The sequence below is a fragment of the Pagrus major genome, chromosome 4 (assembly GCF_040436345.1).
Source record: "Pagrus major chromosome 4, Pma_NU_1.0".
NCBI classification, from domain to species: Eukaryota; Metazoa; Chordata; class Actinopteri; order Spariformes; family Sparidae; genus Pagrus; species Pagrus major.
Genome location: NC_133218.1, coordinates 17,767,189 through 17,784,800, shown reverse-complemented (window position 1 = coordinate 17,784,800; position 17,612 = coordinate 17,767,189). Strand labels below are relative to the sequence as shown.

The window sequence follows — 17,612 nt, the reverse complement described above, 5'->3', positions numbered from 1 at the left end:
GAAAATGTGATTTAACTCTTTCACTGAATCCTTGGTCCACTCAGCCATTTGGCCCGGCTGTCTTTAGTCAGCAGTCTTTCTCATCCCACTCCACACCTCCTTCACACTGTTCTGCTACAGACTGTTCTTCATCCTCTCACTGTGGATGTTCTTTCAAATCCTCAGTTCTTCACTTCAGCTCTTGCTCGACAATTATGGCAATATCCTTCATGTTCCCCATCTTTAAAGCCCTTTTCTTCCTGTTGAAAGGGATTTCTTGTTTATCATTCCCAGATTTATTTTTTTTTAGTCATAATTGGGGTTCACACTTTGACTCGTTTTGCACGCAGGGAGAGCCTCTTTATCCACAGGTTCCACGTGCTCTTTACAGCCCTGTAAATTATAAGACGGCCTGAGTGGCTTTCACCCACACTCTGGGTGTTGCAGGATTGATGGACACATGCAGGGATGCTAGATGTATCAGAATATGATGTGATTTGCTCAAGTGCTGAACAGGTGGTGGTGGTGGTGGAACTCTTTGTACTGGTGTTGCAAAAGGATGTTCAGTGTGTCTTTCTTCTGGTTTAAGATAAAGAGGAGGGGGTAATAGATCTGTGTTACACATGTAGTTAACATGATACATCGAGTAAAAGAGCACAAATGCTTACGTCTGCAATGCATTGCATTCAGAGATTTTCTCATGATGAAGGGTGCTTACGGACATCACTGGCCAGCATCTTCAGGCCGTGACCTTAATTGCTGCTTTAAAGCTTTAAGCCCATAACAGCTCAGAGATGTAGTGCAGCTCCCTCAGATGCTCTGAGAATACCGATGACTGCATTTAACATGTGCTGTACATGATTATTTACGTGAGCTCATCATCTGTCCAGTGGCTGCACTTTCCTGTGCCTGTTTGGCTGGTCTATCTACAGTATTTTATACAGTATATGAGTGCAACGTGACACAGGCCCTTTTTATATCCCACTCTGAGGGATTAGAGGCAGAAGTAATGCCAGATTTTCAGATTTTACAGAGGATTTTTGTTATATATATATATATTACAGAAATAAATGAATGAAATGGACCAGTCTGTCACTTGCCATTGAAAACAAACTGTTTAAAAAAACAATGGTTTTCCTGTCAGACACATTTTTCCAGGCAGCTTGAGCCTTTTCTTTTTTTAGCAGTAATACTGTTTATGTTAATACTATTCACAACAGTGTAGATGCATCCTTCCTGATACACAACCCAATAATATAAATAAGAGCAAACCAATATCATCACGACCCCAGAGGTCCCAATAGATACTTCTGATTGCAGTGACTGTAATCTAGTTGGCTGCTACTCTGCCATGCCTGGATTCATAAACCACTCGGATTAGATCCCCCTTCATCAACAGAGAGAAAGGGAACTAGGAACAGTCTGAGACCAGACCAGGACAGTGGTTCTTGACCTTTTCTCTTGCCAACTGCTGCAAGGACAGATGAGCCTCTGACCAAGAATGACATTTTACTTTTGGAGCCTTAATGTGAGGAAGTATGCTTGTAAAAGACACGTAAGTTAGTTTTTAGGGTTTGAATTATATCCATCTTTGTTATGTCCCCTAGGTGAATCCTGGCAGAGATTAAATAGAGGCAAAACTGGCAAAACAACAACAACAACAAAACAAAAAACTGATGAAAGTGCAATTTAATCAAATAGCCCTGAAGCAAATTCAGCCTTATTTAAAATGCTCAGCTCAGTTTTCAGACTACTTCACTTGTTATGTGTTAAATGGACTGTTTTTAAACTATTACTTATACTGATATACTTTATTACTTATCTGCAATATATCGAAATATCTTCATAATATCTTATATACAATATGTATTGTCTAAAAGATATTGAAAAATATTTTGTGCACAAAACGTTATATACAAACACTTCACAGCTCAGTGCAATCAAATACAATAACCAGCAGAAACTACAGCCTCAAAAATGACGATGACAGTGTCGTTGTAAGTGTATTTAGACTGTATTGGATTGTATTTCAGTGTGCAGCACTTTCTACTTTTATGTCACTGTGTTTTGCTGCGTAATGATATAATATTAATTGTTGCAGGGATCAAATTTAAGAACCAGCTGATTGCATGAAGCCCTTTTCTTTCTTTTTTACAACAGCCTGCACTAAAGACTCTAATAAATGTCTCAAAAACTGCAGAAAGTAAGCCAGGCTGACCTGTAATCTTTGTAGTCTGAGTGGGTGGATGGATAGGCGAATGTAGGAGTAAACAACTCTTTCTTTTTGTTTCTTTCCCTTCTGTACGACATGTTCTTTATTTTATTTATCATGCTCGCTTTTATTTGGCGTATGTAGTCATTTCGAAGAATGTTTCTAATCTTGTTATTGACAGTCGGTGCATTTTTGCATTACTGCCGGCGATGAGTTTCCAGTTATTATCACCGATTTGGTGTCCTGATGTGTGAGACGGTATGAAACGTGGTCATTTCAGACTAGTGTTAACTTGAGATTACACAATGCGAGAGGAGTTGTTTTCTTTTCTTCTTGCTCTCTCTTCTCTCCTCAAGGGCACTGAGCATTTATCATTGAGAGCAACAACTGTTTATGTCTCGCGTCGCCATGGTAACAATAATTTGACTCGAGCAATGAATTTGACACTTGTGTGGTATACATGTGTATCTTTGCACAATTCCTGCATCTCTCTCACACCCTCACTCCCTTCCCCACCCGCTCTCTCTTTGCAGCAACCAGCTCTACTCGGCTGGAGGATTTGAGTTATCTAGACAACCAAAGGGCTGCTGGACACAGGAGCTCCGTCCGTAAACACAACACAGCTGGACGCACAAATGATGACTCCAAAGGTATTTTGTGGCTTAACCTCGGGGGTGAAATGTAGTGTGTAAATATAGCTTGGCACAGCTGCTAACCTGTGTGGACCATGTATGCACTTCCCCAAAGTCACTGCTTAAATTACATAAAGTCAACCATTCTCATATAGATTTAACTCCATCCTCTCACTTCATCTAGGGAGATTGGTGCCATTCAAACAAGCCGACATCATGCTAAAACCGCTGCTGTTTGAAGTCCCCGGTATCACCGCGGACACACCTTTCGTCGGACGGGATTGGCTCTTCACGCGTCTGGAGGAGGTCCTGAGAAAAACGAGCAGCTGTGAGGGACGCGGCGCTGTCATCGTGGGGAACGCAGGCTCAGGCAAGACTGCCATCATCTGGCGGCTGGTGACGCTCAGCTGTCACGGCATGCGCACGGCACAGGGAGGTCCCAGCATCCCTCACAGCCCCAGCTCCTCCCCTAAATGTAAGACTCCTCTCTTTACTCACAGCGGTGTAATTTGTTTTTGTTTGCGTCGCAAAGCATTAAAGGAGAATGCTCGAATTTATACATGTGCTCCAGTGAAGCCAGAGTCTTGCAAGATACTGGATGAAATATCACTTTTTTTGGGAGGGAGTTGGTAACTGGGTCACGCACTTTCCTTTCAAGTTCTCCCCTGAGGTTTCGCTGCTGATTGCAGTTGTGTAAGGGGACTGAAATTGTTGTTTTTTTCTCATCATGAGTGGCACTGGTATGCTACGTCTGGGGGAAAAAAAAGAGAACAACTCTCATACAACCAGATTCCGCTCATTGCACTATAAATGCATGTTCTGATGTGCTGGTGATTTCGTTTTCTGAATAAATTGTGACACACCTGGAGTCATAAAGAAGGAGAACAGCAACAAATACAGATTTTCACCTGCTTTCAGCCTATTCCTGTTGTGTTAAAATGAGCATTGTTAAGATTACAGGCTGAGGGAAAGCAGTATAGAAAAAGCAAAACTAAGATAGCGTTCAAAAAGAATACTGTGCTATTCATTTTTCAGCATCATTGCATTATTCATTGATATCTGTACTGTATCTTGTCATTTTGATTTACGTTTAACAGAGGGTGTAGCATGAGGTGTGCAGGAATCCAGACACATCATCCAGCACTCTCACGCTGCCATCTAATGTGGTTTTGCATAGTCTTACTTACAGATGCACTAATTAATCGCAGCAGTTTAATTGTGTTTCGTCATAGACTTCGCTCCTGACATTCCCGCGCTTACACCAGAGACTTCATCTAACGAGTGTAAATGGCAGCTTTGCGTTTGTTGTGGTTGCTTTGTTGCTCTGTTCAGGTGCTGATCGGCAGGGCAAAGCTGGCTCCAAACAGCCAGCTGATTCCCAGCCCAACCAGAGTGCTGCCGCAGGAACAGGCGATAGTGCTGCACAGAGAAAGGAGGCAGTCAGATGCCTTGCTGCCAAGGTACCTCAAAACACACATGCACACATGTTTCTACCTCTATACTCCTTGGTTAAAAAAATCCCACTCCAGCCCCCTACCTTGAAGCAATAGTTCGACATTTTGGCAGTTAAATGAGAAGATAAATACCGCTTTCATGTTCGGATGCTTAATATGACGCAAAAGCCAGGAGACAGTTAGCTTAGCTTAGCATAAAGACTGCAATTGTGATGAAACACCCAGTAGCTCAGTTGGTAGAGCCTGCAGAGGCTATATCCCAGGTTTGATTCTAACCTGTGGCCTTTTGCTGCGTGTTGCCTAGAAACCCTCCAAAAGAATAGCATCAATAATCACTTAAAAAAATCTTTGGCTTCAGTCAGGCTTTCCCGCATGAATGGTTGCGAGGACATGAACACATGTGCATAGTTAGAAAATGTTGGACGTGCAACAAACAGGCAAAAACCCGCCGCATGGTGTCTGACTGTGTGACGTCACTTTGGCCCTGAAGACACTCGCAACCCTCACTGATGAATCTAGCATAAGTCAAGCTTCAATGAGCCATTTTTCAGCTTTAGAGGACAGAGCCAGGCTAACTGTTTCCACTTGTTTTTAGTCTTTATGCTATGCTAAGCTAGCTAGTAGCTTTTATATTTAAAGCTGCTGTAAGTGATTTTTTCCCCCCAAATTAAAATAAGAGTTAATTAGCCCTATATTCCAGCAGTAATCACTGTTATAGAGTGTTTGGTCAGTAACCCATGTCTCTCACTATGCTCATGCAGTTAAAGAGAAAAGACATTTTCTGGTATCCCTGCCCACTTTATCCAATCAGGATAGAGAACTACATAAAGAGCAGGATCCTCCTGTTTGCTGCCATGTCTCTGCAAAACAGACATGAAGATAGCTAAAACGACAACAACGGTTACAGCAGCTTAAACTAAGTGTAAATACCAAAAATGTCAAACTATACCTAACTAATACTAACTAATATACTAACTAACAATCAGAAAAATGCCTCACCCTACCACTGACTCTTAACTCTTATCATTTCAACGTTAAGCCAAAAAACAAACATTCCCACCAAACAGCATTTTAAAGAAGCAAGTACTACTGACCAAGATGTTCACTGTCAAGGACTGAAATGAAAAAATAAAATAAAAACTGGGTTTGGTCCTCACAAAGATACAATACACACATAACCACACTATGCCCTTCTGTATAAAGGTTCTTGTTATTTATCCTGTAGCTGAGCAGGCTGCTGACTCACCTGCAGTTAAAACAGACAAAAGGAAGATATTATGTTTACATTAAAGAAATGCTCCTGGATTTAGCTTTCTTATTATGACTCTTTTGATTGCCTTGGATTTTTTTATTCCTGCACTTCTCTTACGAGATTTGCGAGTAGGGTAATAAACCACAGCATGATAAACAGTACTGAAGGGAGCTATGACTTTTAAGAGCCTTCACCAAAGACTGAAGAGGGATCGGTTCAAAGCGATAAACACACATCAGCAGGAGTGCCGTTTTCAAAGAGCTGTGGGGCTGCACATTTGTGACACGAGATTTTAATGTCAGAGTGTTCCTCTCTCTTTTTTTCGGGCACATGTAGAACATGCTGCTGATTGCATCACATAGATGACATGGAAGCTTCTAAATTTACTAACTTGGCCTCAATAAGAGTTTCCATGGGAACTAGTCAGACTACTTATGATGGTGAGGATGTTCGCTCAAAAGTAAAATCATTCATAACGTTACATATGATGGCCTCTCATGGTTTAGGGTGGGACCCCTCTGAGCCCTATAAAGAGTGAGTGAGTGAGTGAGTGAATACTGCTGAAGATATATTTTCCTGCAAAAATGCATTTAAAGTTTACAGAACGACTTTTAATCATCCAGTAAGACAGTTGCCATTTATCACAGTGTTTTTGTATTTAAGGATTTTGTTCATCATTATTGATGTGTGTCATTTCTCAGACTCTTGTTTGTTATTCAGCCTGCTGCCTGAATAAACCACCTTGTCTATTTGCTGAATATATTTTGGAGAAACTCTGCAGTAATATGTTGAATTAAGCTCTTGTTGTTGAGTTTCATGGGCGGAAACTAAGTTATGACTCTGCAACTTCAATGATTTCTGCAAATATCTGTGTTAACATCCTGGTGTTATTTTATTGTAACTGTTATTGTTTTTATGTTCAGTGTTATTAGTCTCATATATTGTTTTTCGTCTTTTTATGTCTTCTTATAGGAATATTAACAGATAATGTACTCGGAACAGATGCTGTACAAACAGCATCTGAACTTGTGCAGTGATATTTGTCCCCCTCGCCCTCCATCTGACAGGTCACTCAGTTGATATCATTTATCAAGCAGCACAGCACCTCTTGTTACAGTCATAACCAAGGTTTATCCTTTTTCCAGATACTGAAGCCAGCACTAACTTCACAGTAGACGAGCTTTTAAATCTAAAAAGTGCAGGCGTTCTCAATAGCTTTCTCATTTTTTCATAGTCATTTCAGACCAACTTAACATTCATATTGGATTCCTTCCATTTCAGCACCTCCAGCTTTTAAAGAAAAATCATTTATTTTGTTATATCTGTTCTATTTCCCCTTTCATTTCCATCCAGTTCACTAAGAGTTTAGAGCAGAATGCAGATATATTTGTGAATTTTCATTTTTTTTAACCTGCTTTTTTCTCCTCTTAGGTGGTGGCCTACCATTTCTGTCAGGCTGACAACACTTACACCTGCCTGGTGCCGGAGTTCGTGCACAGCGTTGCCGCCCTGTTGGCCAGAGCGCCACAGCTCGCTCCGTACAGGGAGCTGCTGGTACAAGAGCCTCACCTACAAAACACACTGAGCCTGCGATCCTGCGTTCAAGACCCCATCGCTGCCTTCCGTAAGGGTATCCTCGAGCCCATCGCCAGCCTGCGCAAGGGTAATGAAGTCTACACACACACACACTTTAAGAAAAATGTGATATTCAACTTTAAAGACCTTTTTAAAATTTAAAAAGGGATCAGTTTTAAGGTGGAAAACTGTCTGCTTCCTTCACCCCGCAATTAGGGAGCCGACTGCCATATCCTGTGTGAAATAGCCCATTAATGACTCTGTGATGGGCCCATAGATTATTTTCCCTAGTTAAGGTCAATGATTGGAAACACGGTAGAGTGTGAAGCAGATGTTCGGTCATTTACATAGGGCAATGATGAGTGTTATTTTTGCCCTGGTGAATCATCAGCATCCCACAGGATATCAAGGTCACAAAATACTCCAGAGGGAGCGTGAATGTTAGGGACATATTAGCCAGCTCAGTTTCTCATGATACAGTCAGTCAGCTAGATTGATGTGTTATTATGGCCAGGCCCTCCACAGTCTGAGCAGAGGAGTGTTTTGTCTACTCCATCACTATTAAGCAGGTTAGGAAAAAAATGGAGAGCCCTTGTGCTTGAGTGTGTGAGTCCTCACAGGCTTGCAGGGATGCATTGACAGCTTAGATAATGTGAAACATGATGGATATGTCCTGTTTCGAGCTAATAAACAACAATGGCCTGTGGCCCCTTTCAGCAGAATATAATCAATATCAACAGTGGGTACTTTTCTCAACGAATCCTATGCTGGAAAACACAGATGCACCTATTTCTAGCCATGAAAGGCTCTGGATACAACTATGATACCATCTTTCTCTGGCTAATGTAATAAATCTGGTCTTTGAACACGCTTCGACCTCTTTTTCTCTGATTTTTGCTTTGTGTATGCAGAGCGCAGGCTACCTGAAGAAGACTACATCATATTGGTTGACAGTCTTAATGAGGCAGAGTTCCACAAACCAGACTATGGGGACACCATTGCCACTTTCATCACCAAAATAATCTCCAAATTTCCACTCTGGCTGAAGCTTGTGGTCACAGTGAGGACAGGCCTGGTGGTAAGTGAGATCATTTTCATTTTTAGCATTACCACAACCACCGCAACACACCTGTTTAAAAGGGTTGGTTCACCCAAATTACAGTTAACATTTCTCACTTATCTCTAGTTGTATCTAGCCACACTTCTAGCTTCCACCCTTATACAATGCCTGATACTGGAATTAAAGATAGCCCTGCATATGTACATTAATGTTCCTCTTCCTGGCCCCGCCAACTCAGTGCTGTTCAGCCAATAGATTTTTAGATTGGGACGATGTCACACACATATGTTTTACCCCCGCCCAAGGATCCTAAAAGAGAATAAAGATCATTACGTCACCAAATTCTGCTTTGGCGCCAGACTTTGGTGACAGTTGTATTGAAGTCAATAGGAGATGCATGGAGAAACACACTAAAACCCAACCTATCTACGTCGTATGACTTCTGATAAAGACAAGCCTCCAGAAAATGAAAGAACACTTCAGAGAGGAGGTTAACGGCAGATTTCCCCCCAAATGATTTAGGAAAGGCTCCTGTTCAGGCTGCTGTTGGCAGTGTTAGTTCAGTCTCGTCAGCAGAAATCAGTCGGACCTGCCCCGTTTGATCACAATATTATGAGCCTTGTCAATCATTTGGGGAAAAAAATCTGCCGTTAACCTACTCTCTGAAGTGTGTTCTTTCATTTTCTGGAGGAATTTCTTCATCACAAGTCATACAACGTAGATATGTTGGGTTTTTAGTGTTTTTCTTCACGCGTCTCCCATTGACTTCCTCCACAAGTTTTCAGCCATGTCCATTCGTCGGTTGGTTTGTCAGCAGGATTACACAAAAACTACAGAACAGATTTCAGTGAAACTTGTATGGAGGATGGGTCTCGGCACAGAATAGACCGCTTTTGTTTTTGGTGCGGATCCAGAATAAAGGGATGGATCCAGGAATTTTTTCCTCAGTTCCTTTTATATTGTGAGATGGGGTGTTTCTCACAGAATAATGCATTAATGTTGATAAAAAAAAATCTGCCCTATTTAGGTGGCTGGTATATATGAGATCCAAATAAAAATGCAGATCTAGCAGATTTACATGTGTTTTTTTATATATATATTGGACTAGGCTTGATTGAATTAAAGGAGACTGTTGGGCCTTGGCGGAGGTATGCGCTCTACTGAGTGCCATTCTAAATGCAAATGTAATACCTTCGTGGTTTAAAATTTCATAATGAGGTGACCTGGAAAAATATTTTTTGAGGCCCAAAGGATTTTTTGTTGCAGTACAATGGTTGGCCAACGTTGCAAATATGCACTAAGGCTGCAGGCAGCACTGTGTCCAGTGTCCACCTCTATCTAAATGTTTGCTGGGATATGTTCCAGCCCCTGCAGTCCCTTAAAGATTAAGTGGGTAATAGAAATAGAAAGTTGGATGTGTATTTCCCAAAGGCTGTATAAAACATGGACGTAATCTCCTGTGACGTCACTCATTGATTTCCGATGATCCATTGTGAAGCTCAAGCTGTCAAGCTGTCTAGCTGTCACTAAAAGCAGCCATTCTTTTAATGAAGCATTACTTTAAGTCATAATAGAACCTAAACGAGTGAGTTAGATAAAATTTCACCCCACAGAAAGTTGTCATGATAGAGGAGAATAGCTTTAGGGTCTATGGGGACTGACTTGCCTTTGGAGCTCGCCTCAAGTTTTTCTGCATTGGCTTCATATTTTAGCCCTGGAGATTGTCGCTTGGTATTTCAAGACAAAACGTCTCTGGATAGTTCACAGATCTCATTGTGAACAATGTTTATTGAAACTTCTTTTTACCAAAATAAGTCTGGTCTCTGAGAGCTGTTGCAAATGTTGCTTTGAAATTTTTTACATGTGATTTTTAAATATCACAAATTATATTCTGTTTATCTCTGACGTATCGGGATGACCTTACACAAATCACAAAGGTATTCCCACTAACTGTTTCTTTTGGTCTTAGTTCCCTGCATACACACTGTAGTTCACTGTTGTGCTTTTACTGCCATGGTATAGACATTGTGGTTTTTGGCAGCACTGCTCACTCTAGTCTGATGTATTTTTCTCAATCCGGTTGGTAATCCCACCAAACAGCAGACGCATCTGTCCCATGCCAAAGCCAAGCCTCCAAATGCTGCAAGGATTATGCCTTGAATAGATGGTAATACTACTGGGAGTCTGCTGGGAGTCTGGAGCTTGACAGCCAGCCAGCTGGTTATATAATTTGATTAGTGTTTGGGAATACACAAAACACATTTCAGGTCATTTTCTTCATGATACATTGAAGTCAGCAAGCATTAAATACCAAAATTTGAAATGAAGCATGCAGCTATTATACCACCCTCCCAGTAACCCCACTTCCCGATTGGATCGTCAATCACCCTTCCCCTTTTTAACAGCAGTTTCAGAGAGAGTGTTTTATAAGAGCCTGAATATTTCACAAACAGTTGAGAAAGGGTTAAGTGGAGCACAGTCCACGACCACAAGTCAATTACTTGTCGTTGCACTAAAATGTCAGTTGTTAATGAGGAACTGAGCCGCAATAACATGGATTTTTATTTATCATTCATGGCTGGTTTTGGCCGGTGTTGAGCAGTTGAGGATGGCAAGAGGGGAGATGAAATGTGACTCTGAGAGATGCCTGTGAGCAATGTTGGAGCTTGAGTCATTGTCACACTATTTACTGTACTGTATCCCATGGCTCTGCGTGAGTCAGAGGCAACAGCATCTGAGGAATGGGTCTTGTTTTTAGTGCTTTTAATTTGTCCTTAGCTAATGCACCACAGACATGCTGCCTACTATTCTTTTAATATTGAGGTGTTTGTGCTTGTGTGTGGTTTCTGTTTTTACCGACAAGCACACATGATTCACCTGCGTTCTTCTGCTGCAGGAAATCACTACCCTCCTTCCGTTCTCTGGCATCTCTCTGGACATCCTGCCAGACAGCAGCGATCTGGGAGCTGACCTGAGCGACTACATCCATCACCGGGTCAGCAGCAGCACCCAGGTCGCCGCTAACGTCACCACCCCAACGGGCACAGCCCCCGATCAGCTGCTCCTCAGCAAGTTCAGCAGCCACCTGTCAACACGGAGCCACGGCTCCATCCTCTACCTTCAGCTGACCCTGGATCTGTTCCACAAGGGCCACCTGACTCTAAAAGGAGGAAACTACCTGGTGGTGCCTGTCTCGCTGTCAGAGGTCAGACACGGAGAGAATTGATTCACAACAAGCAAGGGCTATTTGTGCCCCAGGGGCGTACTTGTATTTTAAGTTGTCAGGGCTATGTGGAAAGATTGTTGAAGCTCAGCTTATTTGAAAAGATTAAAAATTATATAAAAATACAGATTGTGATTGAGAGTGCAGGAAAACTACGTAGCAAACAAGTATAGGAGTTTAAACAGTTAAGTAATGGATAAACAGTTGAAATAGTTAACTAACGTGATTACTAAATGGTTGAAATAGCTGAAAAACTGAAATAGTTAACATTAGCTAACAAAATATTCATATAGAAATTTTCTCGACTTTGTTTATTGTGTTTTGAAAGAGAGTATGTAACCATAAATGTCTGTCGTTTCTATATGATGAGTAGCAGCCACACACCAGATCCATGCTACGTAGCTAACAGTTAACTGTTACTGCAGCTTTTTCCATTGTATGGTGGTTGATGATCCGTGTTAAGGCGTATTACCACCACCGACTATAACAAAGCGAGAACAGAGAGAAACAGTAACGATTTAGGAGGTGCTGGATTATTTACAAAATATTATCACGTCTATTAGGAACACAATATCAGCATTTCATTTTTTGAATATCACAGTTATTTTCAATACCGGTTATCTGCGACACGCCTAGCCAAAAGTAATGAACTGTTGTAGCAGCTAATGCACATTGTTGCCAGATTTGTTTGATGTTCTCCAGCAAAATAATTGCTCAAAATCCAACCGAATTGATAAAAAAACAAAGTCCCAAATAGTATTGATAAACAATACATATTAATTCATGAATGATAGCAACAGCATTGTGGTTCATCACAATTTTTCAACATGGCATAATAATAAAACGTGATAAGTGTAAAGTGAGGCTCCATCGTACAATTAAATCATAATTGTTTTTTTTCCATTTCTGCCCTCTGCCGTAAAAATTAAGAAAAGAAAAAGGACAGCTCAAATAACAAAAATGATCAGTTTCATCTAACTTGGTAAACTGCAACAAATTGACATTATGCCACACACACACGAAGAGGGAGGGAGAGAGAGAGAGAGAGAAAAAAAAAGCATGATAAATAAAGAGCGAGAAGGATGGACACAATCCCATGCTATCAAAAAGCCAAACAAATAATGATGTAATGTTGGAAGCATAGAGGATTCTGTTACAAAGAAAATACAGATTTGCAAAAACACTACAGCTCATGTGTGTTTACAGGGTACGTCACAGCTGGGCTGTGCTGAGTGACTGGATGTGTTTGCTTAACTAGCCTAATGAATACTTAATATACTGTATTGTAATTTATTTCAAAACCTGCCACACTCAAGGTAAACCAGCTCAAATCCGGCCCACCTGCCCATTGAACCCCACAAAATGCGACCCACAACTGCCTAGCAATACTGGTAATAGATAAATGTTTGCAACGTCCAACAGTCCACCACTCCAAGTAGTAGTCTGATAGGTTATGTCTGACAAAAAAATGTTAGTAATGTGTGTTTCATTAAGTAACCAGTTCGTCTGCTATGTAAACTACAGTGTTTAATCCTCTTGAGCTAAAAGGACATGTTTAACCTTGAAATGTCCATAAAATCCCTGCACAAGGTACACAAGCGACAACCATTTTTCAGGCATGTTTTTCACTAAAAAGAGGAAAAAGTGTACTCACGCGCTATTCAGATCAACGAAAGATAAAAATGACAGGATCAAACACTTTAAACAAAGTGCTTAAAATAGTCCACAGTGACTAAGTAAATGACAGACGCATTTTAATGTTACATAATCATCGGTGTAAAATGGGACAACAGATGAGCAAGTGTTATTACACACACACAAAGGCCTGGAAATGGGATGATTCAATTATTGGATAATGGATGTGGATAAAGGTGTGCTTAAGATGGGAGTGAACAGAAACTGTTACACACGAGAAAATGTGTATTAGTGCGATATGAAAAATAGAGCAAATTTAACTAGTTAAACAAATGAATTAACTCCAAATGATCCCTAATTACCAGACTTATGATGACATGTCTGGACTGCTAGTGTTGTTATTGATTTAATAAATGGTTTATCTTCTAATCCAAGGTCAATAATTGGGGTTTTGCCACTGGCACTTTTGGCCGCGCCGAGTCAAACCGAGCCGCACTGATTTGCATTTCCATTGCCAGTTTTACTGCTCCGCGTTGGACCGAGTCAAGCTCGGGATGGACCTTCTCCGGAGAGGGGCCAAAGTGCGCCCATCCTGTCTCCAAGCAGGCTGCAGTGACGTCAACTCAAGCGTGTGTTGCGAGACTCAACTCAAGTCTGTGCAGGAAACATGAGAGAAAGGCATTTTTGAAAGTGTTCAGCTCTCAGAAATTTGGCAGCTTCTTACTGCATCCCTGTGGTTTGAAGTTTAGTTTCTCTCCAGTGTCCCTGTTCGTGCTTTCAGATATCTGCTGTGTTTTTCTGTTTCATCATGTTTGCTTTTAGCTGTTTCAGAAATCAGAAGTGTTAAGTTACTGCTGGTGAAAACCTAAGATTTCCTGATTTTTCTGTTCATAATAAAAGCTTTTAGATAACTAAATAACGGAGGGCTTTTATTGTGAAGAATTTATAGGAAATAAACGTGTTTGTCAAATTAGCTGAGCTTTGTTAGCAGCTTTTCTTCGATAGTACTGCGGGGAGGTCAAGTATGTTCAGCCGCTTCTTTGACCACTGCTCAAGACAAGCGAGTCATCAGTTAAAGTTGTAATGGAAATGCAGATCCCTGCCGCGATGGGCTGACTTGTCGAATCAAATCGAGTCATGCCAGGCCAGCACAGATGTGTAGAAAAGTCTACGAGATATCAGCTACTGATATTACAACTTAGTATGTGACAACATAATAAAGAACTCAAATGGCACACAGAAATATTGTACACCCAAAAAACTACTGAATTGACTGATATGTTAACTTCACGCAATCGTAAATGGACAGACTAATTACATCGGTGGGGTTGTTTTGGGTTTTGTTAATATAATGCTGCATATTTTCTTAACTTTCTAACTTGTAATTGGTTAAGGAAAAATGGAAATCTCTGACAGTCTGACAACAACATCATTAACGACTTGTGCTAACTTCTGAATATCTGTTAGGTGTACCTGCTGATGTGTCGTGTGAGCTTTCCGGATAAAGAGCTCTTTGAACGGATACTTCCGGTGCTAAATGTGGCACTGGCATCTCTGCACCCGCTGACTGATGAACAAATGTTCAGGGCACTGAATGCAGGCAGTGTGAGGGGGGAGCTGGAATGGAAGGACTTCCAGCAGAGATTAGACAGCCTGACTGGATTTATGGTAAGACTCTTGATATGACTACATGGAGGGGAACATTATGTTTAAAGCTTTTGTTTCAGAGGTTTGACTGTGGTGTTTGTTTTGCCACGAAGGACATCAGTTTCACTTTCATACCTCGTGATTCAGAGGAAATCTTTTCTGATGGACAATCTATCTCAGGAGGCGGATCATGTCCATTAATTGTGCCTTTCCATTTAAGAATCTTCTGTATCATTTGTGTTTGCAGGTGAGACGCAGGGATGGCACACGGATGCTGTGTCATCCCTCCTTCAGGGAGTGGCTGGTTTGGAGAGCAGATGGAGAGAGCTCAGACTTTCTCTGTGACCCTAGGTGAGACTAAGATGTGAATATACCAAGAAAAACATGTGTAACAAGACATCTTTATTTGCAAAGAGGCCATTTCCGATTAATAAGCGCTATACACGCGTTTACAGGAGCGGCCATGCTCTCCTGGCCTTCATGTTCTCCAGGCAGGAGGGCAAGCTGAACCGGCAGCAGACAATGGAACTGGGACACCACATTCTCAAGGCTCACATATTCAAGGTAACAGGAACTGTGATTCTCTGTATGTAACTTGCTATGTAGGTTTACGACTGGAACCGATTGTACCTACAGTAAACCCCTCTGGAGCCCCTCGATTCCCAAAGGCTTCACGCAAACAAGGTCCTGCACTTTACTGTATATCACTACAGCATAGAAACACACATACAAGCGTGAACCTGTATCCCTCCCATCACCCACACACATTAGCACTACACATATAGATAAACGCCCACTGCACAGTGAATATTGTTCTGTTTGCATGCATGGCTTGCACTCTGTACATACCATTGTGCTCCTGGGATACAATTTAAATTCTGCACCAGTGATCTCAGCTAAGCAAGTGTAATCCCTCTCTTTCTCTGTCTCTCTCTGTCTCTCTGTTTCTCTCTCACACATTCACAGGGTCTGAGTAAAAAGACAGGTGTGTCCTCCAGCGTTCTTCAGGCCATGTGGGTGAACTGCAGCACAGACAGTCTGTCCGCTGCGCTGGCCTCCCTGAGGAACCTCTATACACCTAACATCAAGGTGACATTTAGGTGCTCTACATTAAAGGTGCAATGTGTGAGATATGGCCAGACTTTTGGTTTAAAACATTCAAACAATTACATTATCATTATTATCAACATTATCAAATGAATATAAAGAAACAACAGTGTTGACGTCACAGATGTCTATATATTATGTTGCTCAGATGTCTACTGAAGTTAACGTGCTAACCAGCTAGCCCTTGCTCCTGTCTGGTAATACCACTTTCTACCTCAGGAGGCGACAGTCCTGCAGTTACAGCTGGAGTATGCAAACAGCAAATTCACTACGTTTCACAAGCTCTCCGATTTTGGTGTAAAAGATCCCCTTGTGATCTGAGGTCATGGTCCAGGCAGGCTGTAGTTAGCGAATAGGGCCACTAGCTGCACGGCTAACTGAGCTAACTAGATAATGGTAGCTAGTGACTACCAAGCCCCAAGGATGAGCGCCAGACTTTGAAGCCACCTCCAATGCTGTATCCAGATATTCATTGTTAGATCCATGGTTGCTACAGCCATGGCAAAGAGTATAGTGAGCAGCAGTTAGCGGTGACTTTTGGAGCTAACCTCAACAGGTGGCCATATCTTAACACGTTACATCTTTAAAAAACATACACCCAAATATATACTCAGAAACATTTTGCTGATCTTTTTCATTCTGCAGGTAAGTCGACTGTTGATGCTAGGTGGCGCTAGTGTGACCTGGTGTACAGAGGTGGTAGGACGCGCCCCCATTCTGGCCGTCCACGCCCACCTGGGGCATGTGGAGATGGTAGCTCTGCTACTTGAAAATGGCTCTCCTATAGAAGGGACAACCGACAATGGCATGACACCCCTCTGTCTGGCGGCTGCTGCAGGACATGCCGACATTGTCAACCTGCTCTGCAAGAAAGGGGCCAAGGTCAGTGTCACAGACAATGTGGATTTGGTGGGCGTGACCAGCATAATTACCATGGATAAATCCAGTTTTAATCTGTGACAGAACACTCTGTGTCTCAGTATCCTTACACCAGTGATCCTGAACAGCGCTGGTTTCACATTCACACCAGTTTTGGGTTCTATTCTGGGAGACAGATGACATAAACAGGCCTAATCTAGGCCAGCGCATTACAGGCACCGGCTAGGACCAGTGTTGTAAGTCCTTCTGTGTACCCCTCTGTGCCAGGTGGGACATGCTGATAAGAATGGCCAGTGTGCGCTAGTCCATGCCGGACTGAAGGGCCATGCTGAAATCATCAACATCTTGCTGGGCCAGGATTGGGGAGCTGAGATCCCCACCGACCCACAGCAGCATCACGGCAATGAGTCTGTGACTGGGAAAAAACAGGCGGCACAGCAGGCGGTTACAGCTGCAGCTAGTGTTGGACACACACAGGTATGAATCAGCTAAAGGTCCTAATGATGATGAAACACCTTTAACTCTTGGTTGAAATAGATTGTTTTAATGTAGAGAATGGTGCCTGTTCTTGCTTGATTTAGAGGATTTATTAGATGCGGTTTGCTGTTTGCTCTGGTCAAGGTCTTTGGGTGCTTTAGTTTTCTTTATGCACAGCAAGCCGACAATACAGAGGACTGTAAATTGTGTTTTCCTGCAGGTGGTGAAGAGCTTGCTGGACTTGAAAGATGAACAGCTGGCAGTGCAGATGGACGCTCACGACTCTCTCTGGGGAGAAACGGGTACATTTCTCCTATCAGTCAGATAAATTTAGCTTTCTCACCTCTTTCTGTCCATCAGTGTGGTTCTGGAGTCAGGCTCAGAGGCTTGAGGGTTGCATGGGCACATCTTAGCTCTGTGCAATGAATAAATATTAAACAGCTAACTCACCTTTGATTGGAGCTGGAAAGGCTCAGAATA

The 17,612-nt window shown here is 41.9% G+C and overlaps 1 protein-coding gene across 1 annotated transcript in view; it reads left to right on the top strand.

The window, feature by feature from the left end:
• The window catches only part of LOC140994864 (protein TANC1-like), a 39,338-nt gene that overhangs the window by 15,767 nt on the left and 5,959 nt on the right, over nt 1-17,612 (top strand). Inside the window, exons 7-19 of the mRNA XM_073464687.1 lie at nt 2,725-2,841; nt 3,008-3,298; nt 4,177-4,283; nt 6,961-7,192; nt 8,016-8,182; nt 11,061-11,369; nt 14,490-14,690; nt 14,917-15,020; nt 15,125-15,233; nt 15,636-15,758; nt 16,422-16,658; nt 16,923-17,132; nt 17,353-17,434. Coding sequence (XP_073320788.1) covers nt 2,725-2,841; nt 3,008-3,298; nt 4,177-4,283; nt 6,961-7,192; nt 8,016-8,182; nt 11,061-11,369; nt 14,490-14,690; nt 14,917-15,020; nt 15,125-15,233; nt 15,636-15,758; nt 16,422-16,658; nt 16,923-17,132; nt 17,353-17,434 — 2,289 coding nt within the window. The remainder of the gene's footprint in view (nt 1-2,724; nt 2,842-3,007; nt 3,299-4,176; nt 4,284-6,960; nt 7,193-8,015; nt 8,183-11,060; nt 11,370-14,489; nt 14,691-14,916; nt 15,021-15,124; nt 15,234-15,635; nt 15,759-16,421; nt 16,659-16,922; nt 17,133-17,352; nt 17,435-17,612) is intronic.